The sequence below is a fragment of the Corvus moneduloides genome, chromosome Z, assembly GCF_009650955.1.
Source record: "Corvus moneduloides isolate bCorMon1 chromosome Z, bCorMon1.pri, whole genome shotgun sequence".
Lineage (NCBI taxonomy): Eukaryota > Metazoa > Chordata > Aves > Passeriformes > Corvidae > Corvus > Corvus moneduloides.
The window spans coordinates 13,174,745-13,202,420 of NC_045511.1; the positions used below are offsets into that span (position 1 = coordinate 13,174,745).

The 27,676-nt window shown below is 38.3% G+C and overlaps 1 protein-coding gene across 1 annotated transcript; it reads left to right on the forward strand.

Moving 5' to 3' along the window:
• Positions 1-81: 81 nt before the first annotated feature.
• On the forward strand, positions 82-26,780 carry LMBRD2 (LMBR1 domain containing 2). Its single transcript, XM_032097367.1, has 18 exons — positions 82-208; positions 6,698-6,924; positions 7,363-7,442; positions 9,582-9,677; positions 10,493-10,660; positions 11,480-11,690; positions 13,130-13,204; positions 13,546-13,659; positions 14,234-14,417; positions 14,740-14,921; positions 15,721-15,854; positions 16,061-16,166; positions 16,848-16,945; positions 18,740-18,843; positions 21,090-21,136; positions 22,278-22,380; positions 23,580-23,709; positions 26,192-26,780. Exons 2-18 carry the CDS (start codon positions 6,751-6,753, stop codon positions 26,250-26,252), a joined length of 2,067 nt encoding a protein of 688 aa, XP_031953258.1. The 5' UTR covers positions 82-208; positions 6,698-6,750; the 3' UTR covers positions 26,253-26,780.
• The last annotated feature ends 896 nt before the right edge of the window (positions 26,781-27,676 follow it).

A 27,676-nucleotide genomic window follows, 5' to 3' on the forward strand; every position in this document is an offset into this window, starting at 1 on the left:
GGGAGTTGTAGTTCGCAGCCGTGTGCCCGCCCGGGGGCGGGGCTGTGCCGGGCCGGCGGCGGCGGGCGGCGAATGGCGGCGGCTCCGACGCGGAAGAAGCCGGGAGCGGCCGCCGCTCTCTGCGCCACGCTCTGAGCCCGGTGCCGGCCGGGATGGCGGGCGGCGGAGCCCCGCGGGGGACGCGGCGCTGAGCGGCGGCTCGGCCGTGGTGAGGCGGGACGCGGGGCCGGGCGGAACGGGGCCACAGTGCCGAGTCACGGCCGGACCGGTTCTCTTGAGCAGGGACGGGAGCCCGGTGGGAAGCGGCAGCGCCCGGGCACGTCCCCTGTGACAAGGACGCGGAGGGAAGGGTGGTTGCGGGGCCGTGCTGGGTGAGGGGGTCGGCGCGGTCGTTTCCCGGCTCTTAGCCGAGCTGGTAGCTCGGGTGTTGGCTCGGTGTCGGCGGAGCGCGGTCCTGTGCCGCACAGGCCTGTGCGCACACGGCCGGGCGGGGAGCGCCGGGGAGCGCCGGCACATTTCGCCGTGGAAGGTTTTCTCTGGGAAGACCTGAACCTGCCCGTGTGTGGCTGGTCCTGACCCTCTCCATGCTTGTTCAAACCCTGCAATCTTTTCAAACCGTGATTCACAGCCAGCGCGACTTTCAGCAATGCAGCTCTTCCCTGCGTTTTTTTCCCAAACTGCTTGTTTTGAAATTGGTGGGGATGGAGAACTAATTCTGAACACACCTAGAACCCCGCTCTTAGTCAACCACTTGCTTGCAAATGCTGTCCTTTGTTTACTGCATAATGATGGAGAGACGTGCCTGTAAAATTGAGGGTGGTAATGGAACCCGTGGCAAAGAGAACACAACTTCAAGTCACGTACAGAGAATGATGTGACTCAAATTAACATTCATATAATCTTTAAAAAAATATTTTTTTAGCCGTTTCCAGTTTTAACTTAAGTCACGGAACGGTTGTTCAAAGGTTATTTAAGCAGATAATAAGATGAAAAAGAGGTGGAGTTTTGGTTTTAAAAAAACCCTGAATTTATTTCACCTTTTCTGCAGCCCCTTTTTTCTTTGTGAATCATGTCACTATTCTCTATTAATGTATGGGAAATCGAAAGATGATTTTGTGGAAAATCAATTATTTTTTACAATCTGGAAACGAACACATAATCTGTTTGCCTGAATGCAGTGTTGGGGAAGTAGTCATGTGACTGCCTTACTGACACCTGCTTTGTGAGAGTGCATTAGTCTGGTAGCCCAGATAGCGATTTCTATTCTTTTTTTAGATTCTGCTTGCAACTGTACAGCACTTGCATTTGATTCTATTTCAGTTCCTCTGATAAGCGAGTTATTTTCTTCTGAGTATTATTTTAAGCATACTTCCTAAACTGTTTGAAACCTTTGGCCTCTGTGGTACTTAATATATTAAAGGTTGGACTTGATGGTCTTGGAGGTCTTTTGCAACCTTAATGACTCTGTGGTCCTTCAGAAGAGGACAAGAGAGCACCATGTGAAGCAAATGAGCTCGCCATGGTTTTGTGCTGATGGTCCCTGCTTGCATTTGAACACAGAACTCTTAATATTCCTTGGTCGAGCATTTGTCTTTCTTTTAGTGCTAATGTGCAGAACCTAGTCTCCTACAAAATTAGAGAGAACTGCTATTTTGAGTGGTGTCAGCACAGCATTTTATTTTTTCTTTTAATTAGAAGATACAAAACTTGTTTCCCTAAATGTCAATCTCTTACCAATTAAATGTTTAGTCAATTTAAAATTTTTCTTTGCTGCAAAATAGTTGAACTGACAGGTACTAATAAAATATCTCTCAGTACATACACTGACTAGTGGGTCTTAGAAGGACAAAGCCATGCAAATTGCTTTCTTCACTAATCTCAGAGGTTGTTTCTCTCAAATAGTGCAATCAGATAACTTCTCTGGTTGGTCGTCTTGGGCAGTTCGTGGCTATTTTCTTTCTTTAGATAGCCCTTTCACTGTGCTGAGATAAAGCAGCTCTTTGTTGTCTGTTTATAAATACACACTATTTCCCCCAAGCTGTAAGGGCCAGTGTGTGATAAAAAAGTAAACAGAAAAACCCAAACCAATCAACCATGCAAAACCCACAATGCCACCCCTTCCCTAAACCTGAAACCAACCAAAAAGAAATCCCCACAACACCCTCTGCAGACTTGGATATTAAAATAGCTGAAGGGACTATTTTTACTGTTGCTTTGCATCTCGTTCTTCTCTCTTTGTGTGTTCTGAAGTGTAACTTAGCCCATTTTGTTGTTTAAAGGTGTCAAGGGCTCTTAGTGTGAGGCAGTTCTACCAGTACTAAAGGCTTAATCATGTCTGTAGAGTGAAGTCTGTCTTTATGATCCTTCGCAGCATAATTTTGCCGAGTAGGGCAGGCTTCAGAAACCAAACACTGGGTTGTCTTGCCGAGTGAAATGTGCTGGTAGAACCTCAGTAAGAACTAGCAGAAAGGCAGAAGCTCATCACTGAGCTGGCCATTGATACATTGCTGGAGATGGCAGCTTTTGTACTTGCAGGTGAGTTGTGAATTCAGCTTGAGGTGGGAAATGCTGTTGCCCAGTGTTTCTTTTGGTGTGTTGAGGCTCTCAGTTCTGTCCACGACTGTCTCTGATATCCCTTTCATAGTTTGGCGACTTTTTTGGTGACAGGTTCTTTTCAGATGTAATTGTGATCTTTGAAAATACAGAGTAAGGCTTCTTGGTTTTCCAGGTGTTTAATCTGAAATATCCAGGATGTCTAGAAATGCAGCTTTTCCAAATCTATTTGATCTCTACCTGAGAATGCTTCAAGAACAAGAAAAAAAAGTCTTTAGTATTCTAGAAATGTCTGTGGTACCACAGACACGAAAAACAGAAGCATGGTGGCTGTCTTTATTATTAATGTTAGAAGGACAGGCAGAGCTATGGATTGGCAAACTCCTCTTCTTTTGAATTCCTGAAAAAAATTCTGGCACTAAAGCTGTTTGTCAGTATGTAGAATATAATAGCTGAATTTGTCAAGGACAAATAGTTGAAGTAATCTAATCTGTCTCAGTAATGACTGATAGACCTACTGTATACAAGAGGATCAGTTGATAATCTTATATGTTGCTTAATAGGACTTTGATTCTGTTCCTTAGGATGTTTTTGGTTGGGAAAGAAAGCTGGGAAGAGTCACTGTTGTGACTAAGGAGGCCATTTCCTTGTCAACTACTTTCCATGGTTTTCAGTTTCCCTAATGAAATCATATGATGATTAAAACTATAGAAGCCACAAAACTATGAGAGATTTCATGTCTTTTTGAGTGTGGTAGTGTAAATCAAAATGCCTTAAAGATTTGGAAACCTAAGAGAGAGGAACGAGTACAAGTGAGTGGAGTTTTTTGCCTGTGTTTAAGAAGGAGCAATCAACCACAGAAATACAGGACAGAGAAGTAGTGCTGTGTTTCCTGGAGGGGAAGAATTTGGAGGCCTTAATAAAGCTGAATTTGTGAAGGAAACATCCTGCAATCTTATTTACACTTTTTAGTCAGGCATGTGAGGCTGAAGGTTACCCTCAGTTCAGGCCTTCTCAGGCATTTTTTGGGAGACTGGGGGAATCCTTCACAGATATGCTTTACTCTTTTTAGCCTTCTTTGAGAATATAATATTGGAATGTCTTTGTTAAATTTGGTGCTGTATAAAAACTCTAAGGAAAGTGTGGGGTTTTTCATTCTCTGCTGTTTCATTTAGTAACTTGAGATTTCTGTACCAGGCAGAGTAGTTAGTTCATTTGTAATGTAGATGTCATGAGTGCAGTTACTCTTAGGTTGGCAGAGTAATTTAATACTGTTGATAGCAGGGAGTCTATCATATAAAGGGAATTAAGCCTGAACTGAGCCCTTTATGATGCTTGCAGAGTTAGTAGCTGGGTAAAATTAAAGACTTAACTGATTTTGTCTGTGTCTGAAAAGAAGCAGGAAAATCCTAAGCTAACACAAGAGCATGTGCTTGTATTTTATTGGTTAAGGTGCACTTCCCGTGCCAGTGTTTCAGCTTTTAATCGTATTTATATTAATCTGGAGTTTCCTGGTTCTTCAGAAACTGAGTATGCCAATAAATACTTCTCCATTCTTGGTGAGGGCTCTTGTTACTTTGTCATTGCTTTAATAGGAGCATCTTCTAAGCCATTGAAGGTTGTACAGTACAAGAGAACTCTTCTGGAGTAGTTATTTCAGGCCAACATTTTTTTAGAGATTCTGGAATTTGAGCTAGCTGATACTAGGTAGCTGTATGCCAATAGTGAGATGGCAGTCTAAATAAAGTGAAGAAACACGATGATGGGTAAGGAGCTTACCTTTCTTTGAGCTAACAATCAGGTTCAGGAAATCCTGCTTTCTAGAGGAAGTCATGGCTTCATAGCCTGCTGTAATATATTTTAAGGTCTAGTTCTAGTAACACAGGTCCCAGATAGGTCTGCACTGTTGGGTTGGATTTAGCTCACCAGAAGAGCTCCTCTCAAGCATTGCAATTCTCACTTTGTGGATTTTCTTCCATTTAATCTCTTTTATGTGGAGAGCTGGCTTTAAATGGTTTCTATCGAAAAATTTTAAACTGTTGAAAATGTTTGAAAATGTGTATACATTAATTCAAGACAGAGTGTTTTTAGTTGCAGTCTTGTGAAAAAATAGGCCTTTCTTTTTGTATTTTAAGATTAAAATAGGAACCAGGGAAGAACATAAAGATGTAGTTTACTGATAACTGCAAAGTCACTTTTGTCTTTGAAAGTGAGTTAAGTTGTGGTAGGACTCAAGTTGCTCTTTATTTTAGCATATTCAGTACATTTTTATAATATTTCTGGAAGTTCCCTAATAATAGTAGCTGAGTGCAGCATCTTGCACAAAAACTTTTCACCTTCTGTTTTGATAGCAGCTTTTTAGGTGTGACTGTAATAAAGCTTGTGACTATGAGTGTATGCTGTATAATTTTTTTGTTTACGTAGTAAAAGGTGTGGCTATAATGGACACCAAAAGCTACCACTGCCAGAAAGCAGTGCCTTAATTAAGCTGGTACATAATTGTTTTGTTATTTTTGCTTCTTTGGAATTTGCTGCTATACTGTAAATATGAAAGACTTCTCAGGGGAAACAGGAGTGGTACAATAGAACAGTCAAGGACTTGCTTCAAATAAGTGATTGAGAAATGGATTAGATATCCTGGATTTTTAATGTACAAATGATCTAGCTAAAGTAGAGTATAGACAGATGGTAAGGGGGTGCTTTGTCCTAATAGAAATGTTTGATAAACATGTTTGCTGAAAGGCAGAAAAGAAAAAGTATGTGCATCTTTGACAACAAACAGGAAGGTAACCTGAGTTATTTTCAGAATATAGAATGCTCTGTGGGTCGCAGCCAGTGTGGAGTAAACAGACTCCTCTTACTGTTTGAAATTCAAAGAAGAAAGTAGAAACTGAGGAGAAACAAATTTTTGAGGGGAAAAAAAAATCACAGAATAATTGTTCCTCTGCGTCCTCAAGGTAGTAACAGCATCACAAACTTCAGAGTTTTTTTTAGTGCAAATAAGAGAGTTTTCACTGCTTAGTGCCCTCAAGCATAACAGATCTGCTTAAGCAGTTTACTGAGAAATTAGTAGAAGAAACGGTTCACTTTACCAAATTCTAAAGGGATTTAAAAGTAAGTAGAGGGGAATTTTAGTAATAGCATTTCTTCTAAATCTCCAGAAAAGTGGAAGTACTGAAAGTCTTAACAGCAAAGCCATAGCAAAAACTATTTCACTTAAATCAAGCCACCTAAATGTTAATCTTGATGGAGGCAAGTCAGACTGGCCACAGTAATAAACTTCTTTTTTTCTTTATAATGCTTTAAATGCCAGTGGTAAAATGATGCTTATTAAAAGGTTTGAAGCAGTTTAAATAAAAGTGTAACAAGTCAGTGAAATTTTCTGTAAAGGATTTGTGCAGCTCACTGGCCCTTCACGTAATAGCTTGTCTGTATGAAGCTGTATGAACTTTCTAGCCACTTACAGCACTCCTGATTGTAACAGAGTAACTAAACACAGAAGGAGGAGCAAAGCAAAAATACATCATGGCTAACTAATACCAAATGAATTGAGACCCTTGTTTCTCTGGAGAGCACAAGAGGAGTAGGAAGGTGAATAGAAATTCCTGAAATTTCAAACCTAAGAGAAGTACATTACAAGTAGACTAACACATACTTTGCTGTGATTTTTGCGCTCTGTTAACTCTTGTGTACAGACTTCAAATATGTATTTGAGGTACATTCCATTAAAAAAGTTGTTCATTAGCTATCCAGAAACATTTAATAGTAATATATAACCCTTTGTCCAAATTAGTTGATTACTTCTAAAAGGGAAAAAAAAGAGCAGGATAGATTTTCATCTTGAAGTTTGTACTGGACCTAAAGTTGGGCTAGGTAGTCTGTTCAGGGGCCAAGATTTGCTTCCTGAATCTACTGTATATCAAGGTGATGAACAGTAGTTGTTCTAATATGTTGCTGGAAATTTGATTTCTGCAGAGGTCTTCAGGGCACCTTGCTGAAAAACTTTGTCTTTTGTCTGATCAGGGTCCTGATCATGTGAAGTACGAGAAGTCTGTTATGACGTTTTAAAGTGTCCATTCAACAACTCTTCATGTAAGTATCTTCCAGAGATTTTAATGTCATTAAATGTCTTTCTGTCTTGCAGTTCTGATCCGCTTTCCCGAGCGAGTGCGGTGTGGCTGGAGCCAACATTTAACAATGAGTGGTGCAGCGCTGGGCCTCGAGATAGTGTTTGTCTTTTTCCTGGCCTTATTCCTACTTCACCGGTATGGAGACTTCAAGAAACAGCATAGGCTGGTGATCATAGCAACATTATTGGCTTGGTATCTCTGTTTCCTGATTGTATTCATACTGCCTCTGGATGTCAGTACGGTAAGAAACGTGCAAGACTTCCTGCTTAATTGCATCAAATGGGTATGGTATTTCTCTAAACTAATGATTGCAAAAGACCATCGCTTAGAAACACCAAAGAAATCTGTGTAGTGTCTTAATAAATTAAACATGACAGTGTCTGTGTTTATAATTAATTTTACTTTTTGTTGATCTCATCGGGTAACAAATAGATTTCAAACATTTTAAAATTTCATTATATGGCTATAACAATTCTTTTTATTTGTTTAGGCACCATAAGGACACTTTTAGCATTTTTCTTACTTGATTGCTGATTGCATGTTGATTTGAATGTTTATTAGTATAATTAATTCCAGATGTAAACCTGGAGTATAGGAAATGTCTTTAAAATAGGACTTATTACTTTTAAATAAGTATTATACCTCTGTGGTCAGTGATATAAAATAAATTGTCTTTTAGACTATTTATAATCGGTGCAAACTTGCGGTTAACTCCAGTCCTGCAGAAAGTAATGGCTCCTATGTTACTCTTGCTCCAAGGTATGAGCTACATGTTTTTTTCTTTAGACTGTATTTTATGATTTTCTTTTTTAAAACTGATAAACAAGTGTTATCTGTGTGATGCAAAATTTGAAGTCTGTAAATATACAGGACAGTGAGGGAAGAGGTGAGGAAAAGTGAACCTGTATCTGCTGGGAGTAATTACACTGTAATTATGTAGTAGTTCTAGCTGATTAGGAAACTGTTCTTTTTTTGTGGCACTGGATTCCCTTTTTTTGTTAAAGCAACAGGACTAAGCTTTTTGAGCAATCCTGGTTATGAGGAGAGGCTTTGGTGAATGCTTATCCTTTGCAATCTTAAAGACTTTAAACCTGAAAATCTAATTTTATGCCTTATAAATGAAATTAGCATCTTATCTTATATGTAAGCAGCATATCTAATTGCTTATTTTAATTACATATGTAATTGTAATAAGCAATTATATATATATGCTATTTGATATATGATAATTGGAGTTATCTGAAATCTACTGTATTCCACTAGAGTAATGATAACCTGCTAGTTTTGTCCTGGCAGGAAGAAAGGAATCCCTAAACTTGGAGATTTTTCCCTAAATGTGGGCTCTTTCCCGTGGCTGCTCATCTGTTAGCCTACACTGGCTGCTTCCCTGTGTTGTTGATGTGTGCAATGTAGTTATGTGTAAGATGATCAGAGCCTTTAAGATGTCAGCTGATGTATCAATGCAAAGTATTGCCAGTCTTGCTGCCCCAGAACAGGGCCTGGAAGCGTGGTGAAATGGTGAAATGACAGACTTAGTGCTGCAACATTGCACCCTAGACTTAAGACCACCCAGTCCATGTTAATTAAACCTAGTTAAGTATATACACAATTTAAAAACTATTCTGTAACCTTTCAATTTGCCTATAGCTTCAGACAAACTTTTTTTCTTGGAATCACAGAATGGTTTGGGTTGGCAGGGACCTTAAAGGTCATCCAGTTCCAATCCTCTGCCAGGGGCAGGGACACCTTTCACTAGCCCCATCCAGCTTGGCCTTGAACACTGCCAGGAATGGAGCATCCACAGCATCTCTGGGCAACCTGTGCCAGTGCCTCACCACCCACGCAGTAAAGATTTTCTTCCTAATCTCTAATTTAAACCTGCCCTCTGTTGAAAACAATTGCCCCTTGTCCTGTCACTCTGCCCATATAAAATGTCCATTTCCCTCCTTCCTATAAGCCACCTTTAGGTAGTGGAAGGTGCTGTAAGGTCTCCTGGCACCTTCTCTTCTCCAGGCTGAACCGCCCCTGCTCTCTCAGCCTGTCTTCATAGGAGAGATGTTGAAACCTTTAGTCACACTACCTGTCATTCTATCTTAATTTGATAGTTTTGAAAATATTTAGGCTGTGCCCATAAAAACTTACAACTCAGGCTTAACTAGTTTGACCCTGGAAAACTCCAATTATTTCTCATTAGGTAATCCTATCTAAATTGACTTTATTGCCCTTTGACTCACCCTTGCTTCGTTATCCAGACAGGTGTGTCAAAAAAAATCGAACTGCCTTCGTGTAAGGTGGACACCTTGTCCTTTGTTTTTTGGGTTTTTTTTACTGCAATGGCTCATATGGCTTTTCTGGTCTTCTGAAGTGAGCACTACCTGTCAGAAGAGTATTGGCTTACTGAATCAAAATTTATATAAGACTGACTGAATCCAGCTGGGTGGCAGAAGAAACAATTAATGTGTTTTTTGTACAACTAAATTCTTTAGATGATGGTGTCCCTAGATATTTTTTTAAAACCTGCTGTACTAACTAAAGTTTAATGCTTCTTTGTCTGAAAAAGCGTTCTTTCTGTGCATGAAGTAATTACTACTAAAAACCAAAAATGTAACCTTGAAATTCTTTATTCAGTATTCCTCTTCAATCTTTGAGCTTCTGTTTTTTTCTCTAAGAAAGATGTCCTGTCTAGATACATTATTTGTGGTTAGGAAAATGATAAATAGTTCTAGGTGATCATTCAGTTTATGTATTTGGGAGGTGGTTGATTGTTGACTATGTACTTGAATAGTATTGTACTACTTCTATGCTCTTTCCAAAAACCTTTCTAGATAGGAATTTATAGAAAATGCTTTTCATACTCATGCTCTACAACTAACAGTAATCTTCTTTACATTGTAACAGCAAGCAAAAATGTTTCAAACCCTGGAGTTATATTCCTGATGGAATTATGCCAATTTTCTGGCGTGTTGTATATTGGACATCTCAGTTTTTAACATGGTAGGTAAGGCAAAAGAGTATGGTGACGACTATGATACAGTTTTTAAGTGCACCATTTTAACAGTCATAGCGTTCTTTAAAAATGTGTATCACTGCGGCAAAGAGCTTTTAAATTGTATATTATTTGCTAGTAGTGAAATTTCTGTAATAATTACTGTACTAACTTAGGCATATTCTTTTCTCTTGCTTCTGTGGAAGCAAATTTCAGGTAGCAGTCATTTACCCTTGGTTCACATTTGTAGTTGAAACTGAGCAATTTACACATGTGGGTGTTTATGGATAGATTATCTGAAAAAAATGAGGTTTTGGCAACCAGATACCAAAATAATTCCATGAATAAGTTGGGTGATTTTTGAGTAATACCGTAAATTATTTGGCTTTATTGGATATATTATATAAAACTACAGAAAAAAGATTTGTCTATGGGGGTTTGGGTTGTCTGTGCTTTGTGTGGTTTCTGGTCAACCTGTCATCAAATACTTACTTTTGTAGTTACTCAAGGATATCAGGATTGGTAGTTCATTCTTATTTATCGCAGTTTTTTCATAGTAAAGCTAACTGTATTGTTTTTATCTGCAGCTTGTTTAAGGTTTGCCATCAGACAGGTACATCTAGAATAAAAACATTTAAGTAGCTAATTTCTTAGAAGCTTGGGAGTCTTAAACTTTAACACCTCTGCCTCAGTAACCTGACACTGCTAAAGTACTCTTTTTGGGAGGGTTGTTGGTTTGGGTGTTTGGGAGATTTTTTTGGTGGGGGTTGGTGGGTTTTTTTGATTGGCTGATGTGGTTTTGGTTTGTTTCCTTTTGTCCTAGGATTCTGCTACCTTTCATGCAGTCATATGCTAGATCAGGCGGGTTCTCCATCACTGGAAAGATCAAAACTGCTTTGATTGAGAATGCTATCTATTATGGCACTTACTTACTGATTTTTGGAGCATTTCTAATATATGTGGCTGTAAACCCAAACTTCAATTTACAATGGTAAGAATAATGTTGTAAGCACTTGCATGAGTTCTTACAGAAATGGGTCTTTCTAAAAAGACTAGTTTTATTTACAATATTTTGCTAGGCAGTTAGAAAGTTATGTTAACTTTTTATATGAAAAGGTCTTTTTTGAGTACTTATACAAATTTGGTTTTTGGTTTTCTTATTTTGTAATGTACAGCAGAGGAATCCTCTTGTATTTGCAATGGTGCTTTTTTCTCCATACAAACACATTTACAAAGTTAGTGCAGAAACTTCCAGTGTTTTCAGAACAACATGTTTCAAAAAATCAGTATTTCCTGTGTAATGCATCTGAATGCTGTAGACTTTGAAGGTGAAAAGGAAAGTTAAAATAATTGACATCTGTGAATTGCTAGTAGTCTTCCATAGGAGATGGAATACAAATCTTAATGCAAATTTCTGAACACAATATTCTGAGTACAAATCCTGGGTTCTGAGGCTTCTTACAGCGACTGCCATTATGCTGTTTTGACCTCACTTTCAGTAAGTTTGATAAGTTCATGTTGTTTCCTAAGGGAACATATTCCCTTAGGAGAACAGTTTGTTTGAGAACAAACAAATTCTTGTCTTCCCTCCATAGTGGGCAGAAACATGGGAGATACAGAGAAATTGTGGCAGCTTTAAATATGGCCAAGTAGCAGGCTGCCTCCAGGCAAAAATTTAGGTGATAACAAGTCTGTTCCTGTAAACTTGAAAGCCATACTGGTTCATCTTGATACATCAAGGCTGGTTTCTTGCAGGCAGGATAGGAGGATGGTATTTGTTTGGGTTTTACATAATTTTTTGTTTCCTTAGGAACCAACTTCAGACTATTGGAATAGCTGCTGCAAACACATGGGGTCTGTTCCTTCTTGTGTTGCTTTTGGGTTATGGTTTGGTGGAAATCCCTCGTTCTCACTGGAATGGGGCCAAGAGGGGTTATCTACTCATGAAGACTTATTTCAAAGCTGCCAAACTGATGACTGAAAAAGCAGATGCAGAGGAGAATTTAGAGGATATTATGGAGGTAAGTAATGAGCTTTCCCTGTGAAAAAAGTGAAGACTGTTGTTAGTTGTGTCTGAATTTGCTGGTGTTGAACACTTGTAGCATGACCTTACTGTAAAATACCTGTAAACTCAGAAAATGATCATAGCGTCCCACTCGATAACACTCGACCCTGTGCAAAAGTCAAATCAAAAATAGTCCTTGCTGTGATGAACTTAAAAGTCATTGCAACTTGATAACCATTATTTGTTGAGTCTATTCTTTTATTGACCCTTTTGGAGCAATACTGGTCACTAACAAATAACATTTCAGAGTGAGGTTGAACAGTCAGTGTACAGATGTTCCACTAGTGTTCAAATTGTGTGCTTCTTCTTTTATGCTCTGCTCACAGTGTATATCTGGAATCTTGAGAAGAGTTTCCACATTGTGGGGCCACACTTAAATGCTTTCTGATAAGAGAATAGATAATTGTTTTTTTCAAACTTTCTGTTGAGACTCTGTTGTTAAATGTCTGTGAGCAATAGGCTCTAATGTAGTTCAAGAACAGAGTGGAAATCCAGCCCTTTGAATAGTTGTTCCTGGTTCTACTGCTGGGTTACCATGGCTTGGAATAATACGTGTGACCTGTTGTAGGGTAGGGTGGAAATTGTGTTATGTGTCACTATAAATAGTAGTAGAATCTTCATTCATCAGTAATAGCATTTTGAAGAAACTGCTAAAAACAGCTAAAAATGCCTAAGTGAGACGTAACTACAAAACTTACTAGAAAATGAGCAATGAAGACTTTTTTACGAGGATAGCACTTAAAACAGAATATTTCCACTGGAAGGGACCAACAAGAGTCACCTGATCCAGCTCTCTGACCACTTCTGTGCTGACTGAAAGTTGAAGGAAATTACTGAGAGCATTGTTCAAATGCCTGGAGAGGGACATGCTCTGGTAGCCAGTGACAGGATGCATGTCAGCGGTTCAGAGATGTGTCTGGAGAGGTCCAGACTGGACGTAAGGAAGCATTTCCTTACCATAGGGGTGGTGGGTGGTCTCACACTGGAACAAGCTTCCTAAAGAGGTGGTCAATGCTTCGAGTCAGTTAGTGGGACTTCCTCTTTATCTCTTTTTTATCTATAACTTAAACATGAAAGTCTTCTCCATTTCAGCCTTCGTGCACAGAAACAAATCTTCCACACATTTGTATAGTAGTGTTGCACACTGATGTTTGTTTTTAAAATAATACATAGGTGTTCTTTACAAATAATTCACTTACCTTTTATGGGGTATTTAGTAAAGCTATGGCTTTTAGGAAGCTGTATTTTTCTTCAAGCTTTGATGGCTATCTTTTCCAGTTGGGAGGGCTGCAACCCTAACTGACCAGTAAAAAGATATAATTTACAAAAAATTTATTTAATTCACATTTTAAATTTAGCAGCATTAAGCTACTCTGTTATTTTTTCTCTCAACAGGAAGTCCGTAAAGTAAGTGAGAGTATCAAATATAATCACCCCTTGAGGAAATGTGTTGATACAATACTGAAAAAGGTAACCAATTGCTCATCTTCAACCATAATTATTAAGCTGAGGGGAGGTGCTTCCTGCACATACAGAATACTTGTACATTACTCTCTCTTGCTTTTAATATAAAATCTGTAGTTGACATCTTGAGTTTCTGAGAGTCTGAGTTGAAATTCTTTGTGAAATGCTTTCTTACGGCGTATGTAATTATCAGATATATATTGTATAGAGAATGCTGTAGAAAGAGAAAAATGTATGCTTAGAGTGACCTTTTCAGTTGCATGAAGTGCCCCAAATTTTCACAAATAATAAGCAAAGACTGCTTGCTACTCCTTCATCTCCCAGTTAATTTTCCCTTTTCCTTCCAGTGCCCTACTGAGTACCAGGAAAGAATGGGTAGGAACATGGATGATTATGAAGATTTTGATGAAAGACAGAACAGTTATCCCAGTGAAAAAAGTTTGGCCAAACTTCACAAGCAGGTATACTAATAGACAGGAGAATGCCTCACTTATGCTAATGTAATGAGAGTAAATGATAGTCAAAGATTTTGAATGCACTTTGTCTGGATGGTTGAGTATAGTGGGTGTAAGCTACTTAACAGAAACTTTCTTGGTGAAAGAAAGCACAGAAATTTAATATCCCAAGTGATCAAAGTTCTGGATGTGTAATAAGTGTCCTTCTTGTGTTACATCTTGATAGTATTATAGCTGTCTGTGAATAAGCCTTGTAGTGGTTGATTGACAGTGCATTCTGAAAAAAAAATTTAGTAAAAGCTTGATATTCACTGAGATGCAAAAATAAAGTGGTAGGTTGGAAAAAGTAGGATTTAACTGCTACAAATGGTTTGTGATGAAAAAGCTACAAAACTCAGTAATCATGTATGTAGTCCTTCTATGACATACATTTAGAGAATTAACTACCTGTTTTTTTGAATATACGGAATTGTTCTTTGCAGTTCTGCAGTGCACACATTTTCAAGAGATTTTGCAAGGATTTTCTGCCGTTGTTTGAAATGAGTACCTTGTAACCCTGATTTCTTTCAATTTATTATAGGTAATCTATTCAGTACAGAGACATCGTCGTACACAGGTCCAGTGGCAAATTCTTCTAGAGCAAGCATTTTACCTAGAAGATGTGGCAAAAAATGAAAGCAGTGCAACTCGGCAGTTTGTTCATACCTTTCATTCCCAGGAACCAGAAAATAAAATTATTCAGTATTTCTACACACCAACGGTTGGTAAGTGCTGTCATGCAGATTTTGAGTATGTCAAGCCATAAACTGATACCATTCTGTAAAAAGAACCAATTTTATGTAAAAAGTTCAGCTGCAGTAGAGGGAAGCAAGTCTGCAATATTAATTCATTTATGTAATGGAATAGCTATCATATACTAATTCATGCTGCCATAAGCCTAAATTTTATTTACAAATTTGGTAGCAGCTGTGTGTTGCAATTAAGCATTAGCAAAGTTTGAAGCCTTTTGTGAGGGAGTTCTGTTTCTGGTTGTGTAATTTTCATTAACCTGTTCCGGATATGTGTGTGTGTGTTTGTTTTTTCCAGAGTGGTACTGGGAATGCCTTCTGCGACCATGGTTTTACAGAGTTCTCGCAGTTGTGCTGGCCACATTCTCTGTAATTGTTGTGTGGTCAGAGTGCACATTTTTCAGCACAAATCCAGTTCTGTCGCTATTTGCGGTTTTCATACAGCTGGCAGAAAAGACATATAATTACATATACATAGAGGTAAGTTGGAGATAATCACTTGACAAAAATATTTTCAGATAAATGGTTCTGATAACAGCGGTAGATAAAACAGATTTAAAAACAAATCTCTATATAATCTGTGAACTTTCAGAAGGTCTCTAAATGTATGGTAGCAAACTTCATATCTGTGGAGGAAGTCTGCCTTTTGCCACTTGTTAAAACTCTCAAATACCAGGTGAAGGCATGACCCTGAAGGCTGAAGGCTGGCTTGAATATCATGTGTAGAGTAATTTCTGAAACACTAGCTTGGAGCATAGGTGTTAATTAAACTTTCTGTGTAGTCGGTCATGTGTGTGACCTCAGTTTCCTAAACGGGAATTTGCTGATGACCAGGAATCCAGTCACAGGTGTGGCTAGCATATGTGTGCACAAATTTATTTATCAGTAAAGATACTGAGCTGAAAAATTCCAGTATACTTAGGAGAAGTTGATTCAAAAACACTTGGGTTTATGCCTTTTTCTTGTAGGAAGAAATGCCAGATCAGTCATAGTAATTACTGAGGCAATTATAGCAATTTTATTTACGTAACAAGAAGTAGTAGAATGTTTCTAGGGTCAACTGTGTTAGCTTATGTGTAGAATGTTACAATTACCATTCCCAGTTTAAATTGTTCAGAAAAACTCCTGAAACTCTTCTTAGAGCTGGTGATGTTCTCGCATCTCAAAATGAAAAATTATGGCTGGAGATGGTCTCTATATGTGACAGGCTATGTGCTGAATACATTGAAACCTTTAGTAGAGTTCTACATTTAAACAACAACACTTTTTTTTCCCCCAGATGGCCTGTTTTCTTACCATCTTTTTCCTAAGTATCTGTGTTTACTCTACTGTCTTCAGGATCCGTGTATTTAACTATTATTACTTAGCTTCACATCATCAGACAGATGCATACAGTCTCCTTTTCAGTGGCATGTGAGTATTTGGTATATGTTTTACAGGTGTTCTATCAAATACTGAATTGAAAATGTGCGTGAAACTTCCATTTACATTCTTTAATTTGTAATTTATGGGTTTAATTCCTAATGAGCTCTGCATCATTATTCTGTGATAGATCCAGTTACGATTTTGTAGTAAATGTAAGAAACTTCTAAATGCTGTTGCCTCTTGCATTTGTGCAGGTTATTTTGCCGTCTTACTCCACCATTGTGCTTGAACTTTCTGGGCTTGACCCATATGGATTCAACAATCTCTCACAAAAACACTCAGCCAACTGCTTATACATCTGTAAGTAAGAAAATGTGGATTTGAGCTTTGAATATGGTTTGGAGAATAGACCAAGTATTTTAAATCTGTCTTATAGTAAGATTCCAATATTCAAATCTTTTCAATCTTCTCAGCAGGGTGAAAGTACTTGGTTATAGACCAGGAGTTTGGTAATGATTTCTAGGAGTCATCATTTTTGCCTCTTTATCTTAAGAAAGTAAAGTATTATATTTTAGAGTTCAGGGTGCTCTTCATTTCCTAATACGAACTCCTATTAGTTTTAGCTTCCACTGGCTTTAGCATGTGGGGCATCCCTATTGATTGGGAGCAATCCTAACTTGCTACTGAAAACTAGTGAGTTTGGTTTTATTGAAGAACTGGTTTCTGTTTCATCTCATATCTTTGTTGTTAGTAACTAAATTCTTAGTGTTGTCTAGAGACTCTTTTTCACAGCAGATGAAAAAATCCACCAGATTGGCCCTTGTTCTGGAGTAGGTAAGACTACAAAATCTAGCATTTTAGAAACCTCAAAGCGTTGGAGGTGACCTTTACATCTGCTTATTCTCAAGCAGGTCTGTGGTAATATTGCCTTTGTTTCAGTAACTGTAAAGGATTGTATATTTATGTGAGAAGGCACAATCTTCATGGGTTTATGTAGAATATAGCTAATTAGAGCTTGTTCTTGTGGATTTTTTTTTCTAGATAATGGGATCCATGAGAGTGCTGTCCTTTGTTGCAGATGGATTCTATATATACTACCCAATGCTTGTTGTCATTCTCTGTATTGCTACATACTTCAGGTAAGTGATTTGCAAGACAGATCCTCCATGCTTCTTTACGTTAAAAAAATTTGTTTCTAACTCCAGAAGACATTCAGTACTCCTTTTTCCAGCAGTTGAGTTGTATCATTTTAATAAAAATGCAAACCTAAATCCATAGATTGCTGTTTATATAGGTGAAATGTGTACATTTTAAGAATATAGATTGTATTAACTCATAACTGAGTTAATTTAAACTTCATTCCTAGATTTTGAAGGATGATCTGTTCAAACTTTGGAGCCTGGGGACATTTAGATTCTGCTTTTGAGATTAAAATTACCATGAGGAAGCTGTTTTCAGCAAAGTTTTCTAATAAATTAAGAAGCACTAGCAGCAATATTAGGTATTGAACTTTCTAACAGACTCATAACAAGCTTCTGATGTGTTACCAAACTCCTGGTAACGCATACTGGTTTAAATAATTTGATCTTGTTTCCCTAAGCCACAGTTTGTTGGAGGCTGGGATGGTAATTGGCGAAAACATTGTTACATTCTTGCTTTATAATTCTAAAATGTCTGCTTTTGAACACTGTGAGGAATGAGATACTCTTGGTCTGACCTTGCTGAACTACATTTATGTAATAGGTTCAATTTCGTATTACCATTCAATCAGAAGCAATGTATATGTTTCTAGTCAAGTACAACGTAGTGAAATGCCTTGGATGTCCATTAATACTGTATGTGCATCTATAGATATTAAGACAAGTATCTAGTTGTGAGTTCTTCCTGCTTACCTTTAGATTAAGTGACAAAAGTGGTGGTGGAGCTAAAAAAACAAACAAAACGAACAACACACAGGAAAGCCAAAGACAAGAAAAGAGAAATGAGTTTATGTTACTTCTTGTCCATGATGATTGTCCTGGGCCTTGAATGCCATAGTGAAAAGGAGGAATAGAAATTGAAACAGAGTTTCTTTAATGACCTCTGCTAATTCAGATATATGCAAAACTGAAGGTTGAATTAAAATCTATTGAGGAAAGCCATCTCCTGTGTTTGATCCAGCAGTCTTAAAGTTTAGGTAGTATAAGAAAAAGAATTTTCAGCCTAAATGTACAATAAAGCTGACTTTGAGCTTGATATCAATGCTCCAGTTTGGAGGAAGGAAAACAGTACAAAAACAGCAGTTGTGTTTTCTGGTATGAAGTTGAAAAAGTGAAAGTCGTTTCATGCTATGTAGTTCCAGGACTGGCTTAAAAAGGGTGGAGCAAGCTTGCTATCTGACTGCTGCCCAATGGCTATCCAAAAGGGCATCCAGCATCCCTACAGCTTAAAAATATGCCACATTTTCTTCCAAGTGGAATCTGAAGTGAAAGTGGCTTTCCTATGTTACTACTGTTTCAAAAACACAGAAATCATAATAAGCAGAATTTTTATAATAATTGTTTTCTGGCAAAAAAGAGTTGATGACATTTTACAGGTACAAATTCTGTTACATCTGAGAACATTCAAAGCAAGTGTCTTTTGCACTACTCTCAGACTATATGCGTTTCAATATCGCCATTTGAATAGGGTTATTCCATCACTTTGAGTTGTATTTAGGAATGCGTTACTGTTCTGGGTCACCTAGGTCACCCTACTGTTCTGGGTCACCAGTTATTGTTCTGAGTTCTGAATTTTCTGTCTTCTCAGCTGGCATAATAATTTGTCTTCTGTGTTTTTCCTTTTTAGTTGGATTGTCCATACAGTTCTGAATAGTTTGTTTTACATTTTGTTTTGTAACATATCTAAACTACTAATTGTAAATTAACAAAGGAAATTGCTTCTTCTTTTACCAGTTTAGGAACTCGTTGTTTGAATCTTTTGGGATTCCAGCAGTTCATGGGTGATAGCGAAATGACCTCTGATTTGATTGATGAAGGAAAAGAGCTAATCAGAAGAGGTAAATTAGGTCCTCTGTCAGTCTTCCAACAAAATCATACTACCATAGAATTGTCAAGGCTGGAAAAGACCTCCAAGATTGAGTCCAACCCTTAACTCAGCACTGCCAAGTTCACCACTGACCAATGTCCCCAGGTGCCACACCTACACATCTTTTAAATATCTGCAGGGATTTTGACTCCAGACTTCCCCCAGCAGCCTATTCCAATGCCTGGCAACACTTCCAGTGAAGATTTTTTTTCCCTAATACCCAAATTTCCCTAGGACCATTTCCCTAGGCCATTTCCTCTTGTCTTGTTGTTTGTCACTTGGAAAGGGAGGCCAACCCCTACCTCACTACACCCTCCTTTCAGGGAGATGTAGAGTGATAAGGTCTCCCCTGAGCCTCCTCTTCTCCAGGCTAAACACCCCCAGCTCCTTCAGCTGTTCCTTATCAGACTTGTGCTCCAAATCCTTCCTCCGCACTAGTTGTACTTTGTCTGTGAAATATATCTCAAAGAGTTGTTCTTGACCTTGGTAGCCAGGAAGAACCAAGATGGGATGGGGGCCTTGTACCCCCCAGGGCTCAGAGCTCTGGAATTTGGTTTGTCTTTCTGCCTAGGGAAAGGCCACAGAAAATTACTGGAAAAACTAGCTACTAATACAAAAAGTTACAAATATATGTGTAAAGAATACAGAGAATATGTAAAGAAAAAAAGGCGAAAACTAAAATCAGTCACTGCCCTGGTCCTGCTGGCCAAACTGTTGCTAGTACAGGCCAGGTGCCACTGACCTTCTTGGCCACCTGAGCACACAGTGCTGTCAACCAGCACTCCCAGGTCGTTTTCCAACAGGCTGCCTTCCAACTGCTCTGCCCCAAGCCTTTAGCATTGCATGGGGTTGTTGTGACCCAGGTGAAAATTTAAAGGGAAGTCGTTTGGTGAGCATTTCCACCAGCTCCCTCAGTGCTTTTGGGTTGGTCCCATCTGGCCCCACAGACCTGTGTGTGTCCAAGCAGTGTAGCAGGTCACTGACCATTTCCCCTTAGATTTTGGGGGCTTTATTCTGTTCCCCATCCCTGCCTTCCAGCTCAGGGAAACTGGTACCCAGACAACAACTTGTCTTAGTCTTAAAGACTGAGGCAAAGAAGGCATTAAGTACCTCAGCCTTTTCCTCATCATATGATATATTTCTGGATTAAATTTGTCTGAAATGTTGCAGGAAAAAAAAGCTTACTGTCTGTCAGTATTTTGAAAGCTATACTGAGGAAGGCCACAGCACAAACTGCAATAAACTTACAGCACTGTGGTCGCTATGTAAAGTCTACCAATGGACTTCATTTGACATCCTAAATGAAGTACCGGTTTTAGTACTTGAATTTTAGATACTTCTAAATATTTTACAGTGTGTTACTGATAATACCTTAGCAGGTGCTTGTGTAATCTGTCATAAAAGATGGTTAACATTTAAATTGTATTTATCATCAACAAACTAATCTTCCTTTTTTAAGTGTATTGATTGAGCTGCACAAATTCAGTCATTTCCTTTTGTCTTTTTTGCTATGTCAGCTAGCAGTGTTTTATTAGAGAGAGCATGTTTTTGTGTAGAACTCGAATTATCTGCTGGCTTGGAAAGCTTCTTATTTTACATTAATTTTTATTTAAAGTGTTTCTTAGAAGTTGCTAAAAGCTTTTGTGATTTTTGAATAAATGTTTAGAAATTAAAATTTCTGGATACAGTGTTATATTATGGAATACTTTTATTCCCATAGTTGATGAAAAACAAAAGCTGTGTTTACTTAGAGTAGTAGTATTTCCTTTTTTTGGAGAAAGATCAAAGTCTCTTATTCCCTTATACAAGAGGTTATGATGACATTGACACTGTGATGTTATACTTCCAACTTTATAACAGATATGGACACAAAGTATTTGGGTCATAGGCTGGGCCTCACAGAACTTCATCAAGGTCTTGATTCAAAAATGCTGAAGTTTTTTCTTAATGTCATAACTTTTCCAGTTATTTCTAAGGGTTTGGTTTTTTGGTTTATTTTTGCTTTGCCAGCTGGTATCCATATGTTATGCTATGACCCAGGATACCATCATGACAATAATTTTGATGGTTTTTGTTTTGTTTTTGTTTAATTGTAAGAGTCATGTATTTCAATAAGAATCTTTGCTAGTTAACTTTGGATTTGTATTGTTTGTTTAAAAAAAATTGCTAATGATTTTCCTAGTATGGTGCTCAGACAGTTTTGTTTTTTATTTTTAGAGAAAAGAAAACGACAGAGGCAGGAAGAAGGTGAAAACAGAAGAAGGGTATGACATTTTTTTAGCTAATTGTAATATTATACTGCAGTATCTGATAGGATTTACTATGGCTATTTAATTCAGAATGATCTATTTCACAAAGGAATTAGTCCCAAATAATTGATGGAATCAGTTTAATCTTGATGAATAGTCTTGGCTGAGGGTAATTGTAGATGGTAAGAGGACTATTTTAGTGATACTACTTGGACAGTTTAGTAACTCAGTGTGCTGTGGTACATGACAATAGGTATAACAAGCGTTTAAAAAGTTCCTGATTTCTAGGACGCAGAATAATCTGAAATGGCATATTACCAGTCTCTTACACTGATACTGCTCTGCTTGAAATAACTGCAGTTGCAGGGTTGCTGTACTGAAACATGGACTCCTCATTTGACTTGTTTTGTGTGCTCATTGGAAAGTCATTGGCACAGGTTCTATTTTATTTTTTTCCACAAGAAGGAATTACATTTTTGGCAGAATTAATAGTTTCTGCTGAATAACAAACAGAATGTTTGATTCAAATCATGTTTTCTGTGCATACTGTATTGAAAGATTTTTGAAGTTTTCATTTTTCTTTAGTTTATAACAAAATCTAGTATAGGAAGTCACAATAAAAGACATAGATGAGAGAAAGGATGCATGCAAGATAATAGTAGGACTAAAACCTCTTGACTTTTCAAGCTCAGGTGTAATTTAATCCTAGATGACAGCCAGTACTGTGTAGACCTTTCTTTTGATCCTTTCCTTCCATCTCATAATTTTAAAACTTGAACTTGTTGGGATGCAAAATAGCAAGTGTATGATACATTTAATACACACTGAAATGACTTGACACAAAGCTATGAATTTTTCTGTGCTATGTGCCTCTCGTTATTTTTCCATTTTGCCACTAGATGGAAGTAGTAATCAATAAAAGCAGCGGTTCCCACCATAACTTAGAGCAGTGGAGTGAACTCTTGAGTGCAGATTTGAGATGAAATTTGTTTTCTGGAAGTCTTGTTCTAAAGAACAGTTATGGTAACCAGTTTAGTGAAGGAACATGTTTTGCGTTTAAAACAAAACAAAAATTCTTTCTGTATCAAGACACTGAACAATTGTTGTGTTGCTTTTTCCTTACAACTTCCTTTTTCCTTCATGGTCTTTTTTCCAGGAATGGAAGGAGCGGTATGGAAACAGAGAAGATTCTACCAGAAGCAGAGCTGTCCACACAGACCAGAAAGAATCCAGCTTCTCAGAGACCAGTGCCAATAGACGTAAGCTCTGTGGGCTGGAGGGGAAGTTTGTTTTGTTTTTCAGTATCTTGTCTGCACACCACTGGCTATGAGAGTAGTTTCAAATATTTTCCTTTTTGTCTTAGATGATGTGTTGATAACATTCACTTCTGTGGCTCAGGGCCGCCTTGCCATTTAAGGCACTGGGAAGAGTTCTGTGTTTCTTTCCATCTCCAACTAGTTGGAATCAGAGATTCTGGCTACTCTTCAGACCAAGTGCTTGGTCTTATGGGGTATATAATGATTGCCATTAGAGTAGCAGTTGTCAACAAAGAAACTTCATGCTACATCTTGAAGTTGGGTGTTGTAAATCTTAAAATTTACCTCTTCTGCTTGCAAATGAACTGTCTCAGACTGGAATAATGAAGCAATCAGTTGACCAACAAATGTAAAACCATATAAGTGTATATACTTTTTATTAGTAATGTCTATTAGCAGAATGCTTTTTTTGTGGATACTTTAAACTTCCAAAAAGTTTGTCGGTGTTGATTTTTTTCCTGTATTTTTTGTGCTCTTGTAAGCTAACAAGTAAAATGAAACTGAAGAAAAAGGAGGAAAAAGGGGAGGAGGAGGGAAGCTTTGAATATGCTTTTAAGAAAACACTGGTAGATTTCCCCCTCCTCTGTACAAAGTTGCAAACCCAGATTTTTAGTGGTACACTAACTGAAATTGCATTTTAATGTTCATCATGTGATTATGTAGCATTCCAACACTAAAGCAAGCCATAGGTACTGACCTAATGAAGGTCACAGAGTGAACTGCAAAACAACTGTATTTCATTAATTCATGAGATTGATTTTTTTAAAAAACAAACAAAAGCAAACAAAAAACCTCTCCAGACAGTTTAATTAAAGCATGAAGCTGGGAGGATGAATGGGTGATTGTTTGATTTGAAAGTAATGCTTGCCTGTAGTTTTTCATTTTCTTCTGATTCTTTGCAAGGTAGTTTTCAACCTGTTTGAGGGGCAAAAGTTGTAGTTGCATTTCTGTTCAGATACAAAATCAAAATACTACAAATTTGAGCAAGTTTGGTTTAATACTAAGTCTACTCTAAATTATCTCACTTTTGCTTTGGATGAGGTTGCTTTGTTATTCTTACGGTTTTTTAAATTTGATGTCTCCATACATGCCAGGCTGTTCACAAAGCAAATAAGTGTCTTTCCTTCCTTTTACTTACCTAGCACTATCTAAGTATACCCGTTCAAATGGTAGGACTGAAAGAGATAGAATAGAACTCCTCCAGGATGCAGAACCTTTGGATTTTAATGCAGACTCTGTTAATGACGACCCCCTTGAATCGGACTCGGGAAGGTGAGGAATATTCTCTGTAATTTCCAGTTAAAAGTTTCTAATGTCTTCTGTTTTCTGACCTATGACAGCTGACCTATGACAGATAGTTTCAAAGTAAGAGTTTTTTAAATGAAGCTTATAATTTAATCTAACTCTTTTCCTTTCTTCCTTTTCCCCTATGATAAGGGAATTCTTTTAAAACCAATTAAAACCTGAAGGTGTTTCAGGCTTTTTAGAAATGTCAGAGTAAGATTGGAGCTGGATATAACTTTATATATGGCATAATCTGAAAAATGCTGCATATAAAACTGGTGAACCACCTGTGTGTTAAGGAAACGTCCCAGTGTGACCATTCAGGGGGCAGTCTGGTAGTCACACTCGTGCCACCCCAGACTTGCACTGCTGGGACTAAAGCCCCTTCACCACAGGTCGCTTCAGTGACCCAAGGGGACCCTTTCACTCCCTACTCACCCCACTCTCACAGTCAGAAAAGTTGTCCTTTCCATCTCAATCTCAGGTTTGCCATAGCAGAGTCCCAGATATCAGGTTCCCTTAATTTAATGATAGTGCAGTGATGGCATAACAACTCGAATTTGTGCCTCCAGGGAGGGACCCCAGACAAAAGAATCCTTGCGCTTTTACACCCTCACAGTCTATGTGCATCATAATCCAGGCTCTTCCAGGTGAGCCCTTGGCTCCTGCAGAGTCTCCAAGTGTCCAGTCCCCTGGCTGGGCCACAGGTCCCTGTGCCCTTTGTTAGTTGTTCGTGGCACCTTGCCTGGGGCTCCAATTTCTGGCCATCCAGGGCAAAACCTGCAGCTGCACACTGAGCTACCTAGTCTAGGTGTATGCCTCAACAAACAGATGTACAGTGTAAGGTTTTCAGTAGTTTCCTACGAAGCTCAACTTCAGAAAGCTCACTTGATTTCCCAGTATAAAATCCATTATGAAAAGGCTGCAGGAAAGAAAACTGAGTGTTACAGCATTTGTTGCAGGAATACAGCTGGATATTAGATCTTGGAACTACTAAAGTAAATTAAAATATGAACTTCTTGGGCAGAGAGTACCAGGCTGCACTGTGTAGCTCTGTCTGTAATAGAGGATTTTGTGATTCTGTGGTTGTGACTCCAACGCCAAATTTCCTCAGTCACAGAATACCTTATGTAACTGCTAAGCTCTGCTCATATTTAAGAAACAAGCAATACATTGTATGGGTGCTTTTTTTTTTAGGCGGTTATTGTGTTGAACCACTTAATGCTAAATAATTTAAAATTCACATATAAAAATACTATCTGTTATTTTTCAGCTACAGCTAGTTTATCCAAACAAAAAGACTCACAAAAAGTCAATGTTTCAGAGGACTTCTAAATATAATGTCAATAAACAAATGCCAGCTCAGAAACATGAAATGAATGCTGTTAAATGGCACTGCCAGGTTTCACAGGTTGATTCAGACAACTGGTTTAGTCTCATGTCACCACATTTGAAAAGCTGGGGATTTTTAAGCACAATAGTTTAAAGAGGAACTAGCCTAGAATTTCTGTCAGCAGTTGGCTTCTATGCAGTGTGAAAGGGATTTTCTACTAAAAATAAGAATATGCATTTGTAATTATTCTGGATCAAATAGTTTTCAAGCACAGTGTCTGAAGTCTTCAGGCATATATACATACTTTGCAAAGTGGAACATCCTAAACTTCTTCTTTAAAAAGAAAGCCAGGAGCCACAAAGCGTAGTTGAGCTTCCCCTAGTAACCTTCATTTCATTTCTTGGAGGTAATAAATCAAGAGTAATTACATATGGAATTTCAAGTAGTTTAAAAGTAGCTTATGTAACATTGGTTTTCAAAACTAGAGTTCCTGAAATAGATAGAACATTATAGGACAGTAAGGACAGTCAGCACACCAGGTTCTGGCTTTGTGTTTATTCAGATTTTAGTAAATGCTCCAGTGAGGAGCTACACTGTGCTTGTGTTGGACCCTATTTGTGCTTTTGAAGTGTTTCTAAAATATATTCGACTAACAGTTTGTGAAGTTTTATCTTTTCACACTAAGCATGCAGGCATTTGTTTTCATTATCTTTGATACTGTATTTTTTCTAAGAATACCCAATGATATGTACTGTTAAGCACCCAAAATACTTTTTCGATGCAATTGTTTGTTTGGGTTTATTGTTTTTTGGGTTTTTGTTCATTTGTTTAGTTGTTGGTGTGGTTGGGATTTCTAAGAAAAAAGTCCTGCTCAGCCAAAATATCCAAGTTCTTTTTTTTGTATTAGGAGACATAGGTCTTTAAGATTCCCAGTATTCATATCACTGTTTCTCTTGGTCATATGAGGTTTAATTTAATGGTCTTTCAAATTCTCATGGAAACTAATTCAGTAGAACATCAAAACCTGTAAGTCACTGGAGTTAAGGAGAAAGATTGCAATGAGAGTTAGATGATTTCATGGGTCTTTATTTTTCTATCTCCTGTGACACTTTTTCATATTTAAAATTGATTCTACAGGTACCAGCCTGGTGGAAGATACCTGTCAATGTCTCGAAGCAAAATATTTGATGATGTCTAAGCTCATCAAAGCAAAAGAAAATTCAGTGGAAATCTAGCTCCTACTCATTGCTTGGAAAATACTGTATTTGTGATATATCACTGAACCGTCAAAGACTCTTTAAAAAACATATGAAGGAACAACTCTTTTGGAAATGCACGTGTATGATAACTTCACAACTTGTGATAGAAATATGCTTCTGCTATTGTAGATACTGTTGTGCATCAGTATGGGCTTTTGTGTCATGACCAAAAGGAGAAAACTATTTAAAGTTAATAGATGATAAACTCGTAAATATACCTAGGGCTCAACTTGAACTGTAAACAGACTAAGTTTGGGGAAGAGATTTTTTCGGAATTTTTTTTTTTTTTTGTATTTTAACCGATGCTGTGAGGGCATATTGATACATCCAAAGTGCAGTTATATCAATTACTATAATAGACACTTTTTATAGTTTTTTAATTTTAACTTTATGCATAATCCAAAATCTGCTGAAGAAAACTAAGGCTTCTTTTGCCTTCAATGGCATTTGAATCAGACCCCATATAAGGAGAAGGCCTGAATGGCAGGCTTTCTTCATAAAATCAGAAAATGTGAGTTCCAGTATTTAGAGGGTGGCTATGAAGGAGATGGTGACTTCCTTTTTTACAAGGAGTTACATGGAAAAGACGTGGGCACAAGTTACTCCTGATGAGATTCCAGTTGGACACAATTGGATATTTTTGCACAATTAGAACAATCAGGCACTGGAATAATCTCTCCAGAGAAGTGGTGGATTCCCCAGCACATTGGACACTTTTACATTTTGGCTGGACAAGGTGCTGGGTCATCTTGTCTACACTATGCTTTTGCTGAGAAAGCTTGGACCATAAAACCATAGTCACAGAACGGTTTGGGGGTTGGAAGGAACCTTAAAGGTCATCTAATCCCATCCCCCTCTGCCCTGGGCAGGGACACCTTCTAGACCAGGTTGCTCAGCCCTCTATCCAACCTGGCCTTGAACACTCCCAGAGATGGGGCATCCACAAGTGCTGTGTGGCAACTTGTGCCAGTGCTTCACCACCCTCACAGTAAAGAATTTCTTAAGATATCTAATCTAAATCTGTCCTCTTCCAATTTGCACCCATTTCCCCTTGTCCTATCACTACAGCTCCTGATGAGTCCCACTCCAGCTTCCCTGTGGGCACTTTCAGACACTGGAAGGTTCCTATGAGGTCTCCACACAACTTTCTCTTCACCAGGCTGAACAGCACCAGCTTCCTCGGCCTGTCTTCATTGAGGGAGGTGCTCCAGTCCTCTCGTCAACTTGGTGGCCTCCTCTGGACTCACCCCAGCAGGTCCCTGTCCTTCCTGTGCTGGGACCCCAGAGCTGGATGCAGTGCTCCAGGTGGGTCTCAGCAGAGCGGAGCAGAGGGGCACAATCCCCTCCCTCCCCTGCTGCCCAC

What these genes read in the sequence shown, in the direction of transcription:
- LMBRD2 (XM_032097367.1), top strand. Translation starts at nt 6,751, where the DNA reads ATGAGTGGTGCAGCGCTGGGCCTCGAGATAGTGTTTGTCTTTTTCCTG. An exon ending in AGCCAACTGCTTATACATCT is followed by an intron (nt 16,167 to 16,847) that starts GTAAGTAAGAAA and finishes TTTTTTTTCTAG; the next exon opens with ATAATGGGATCCATGAGAGT. An exon ending in AAAAGAGCTAATCAGAAGAG is followed by an intron (nt 18,844 to 21,089) that starts GTAAATTAGGTC and finishes TTTTATTTTTAG; the next exon opens with AGAAAAGAAAACGACAGAGG.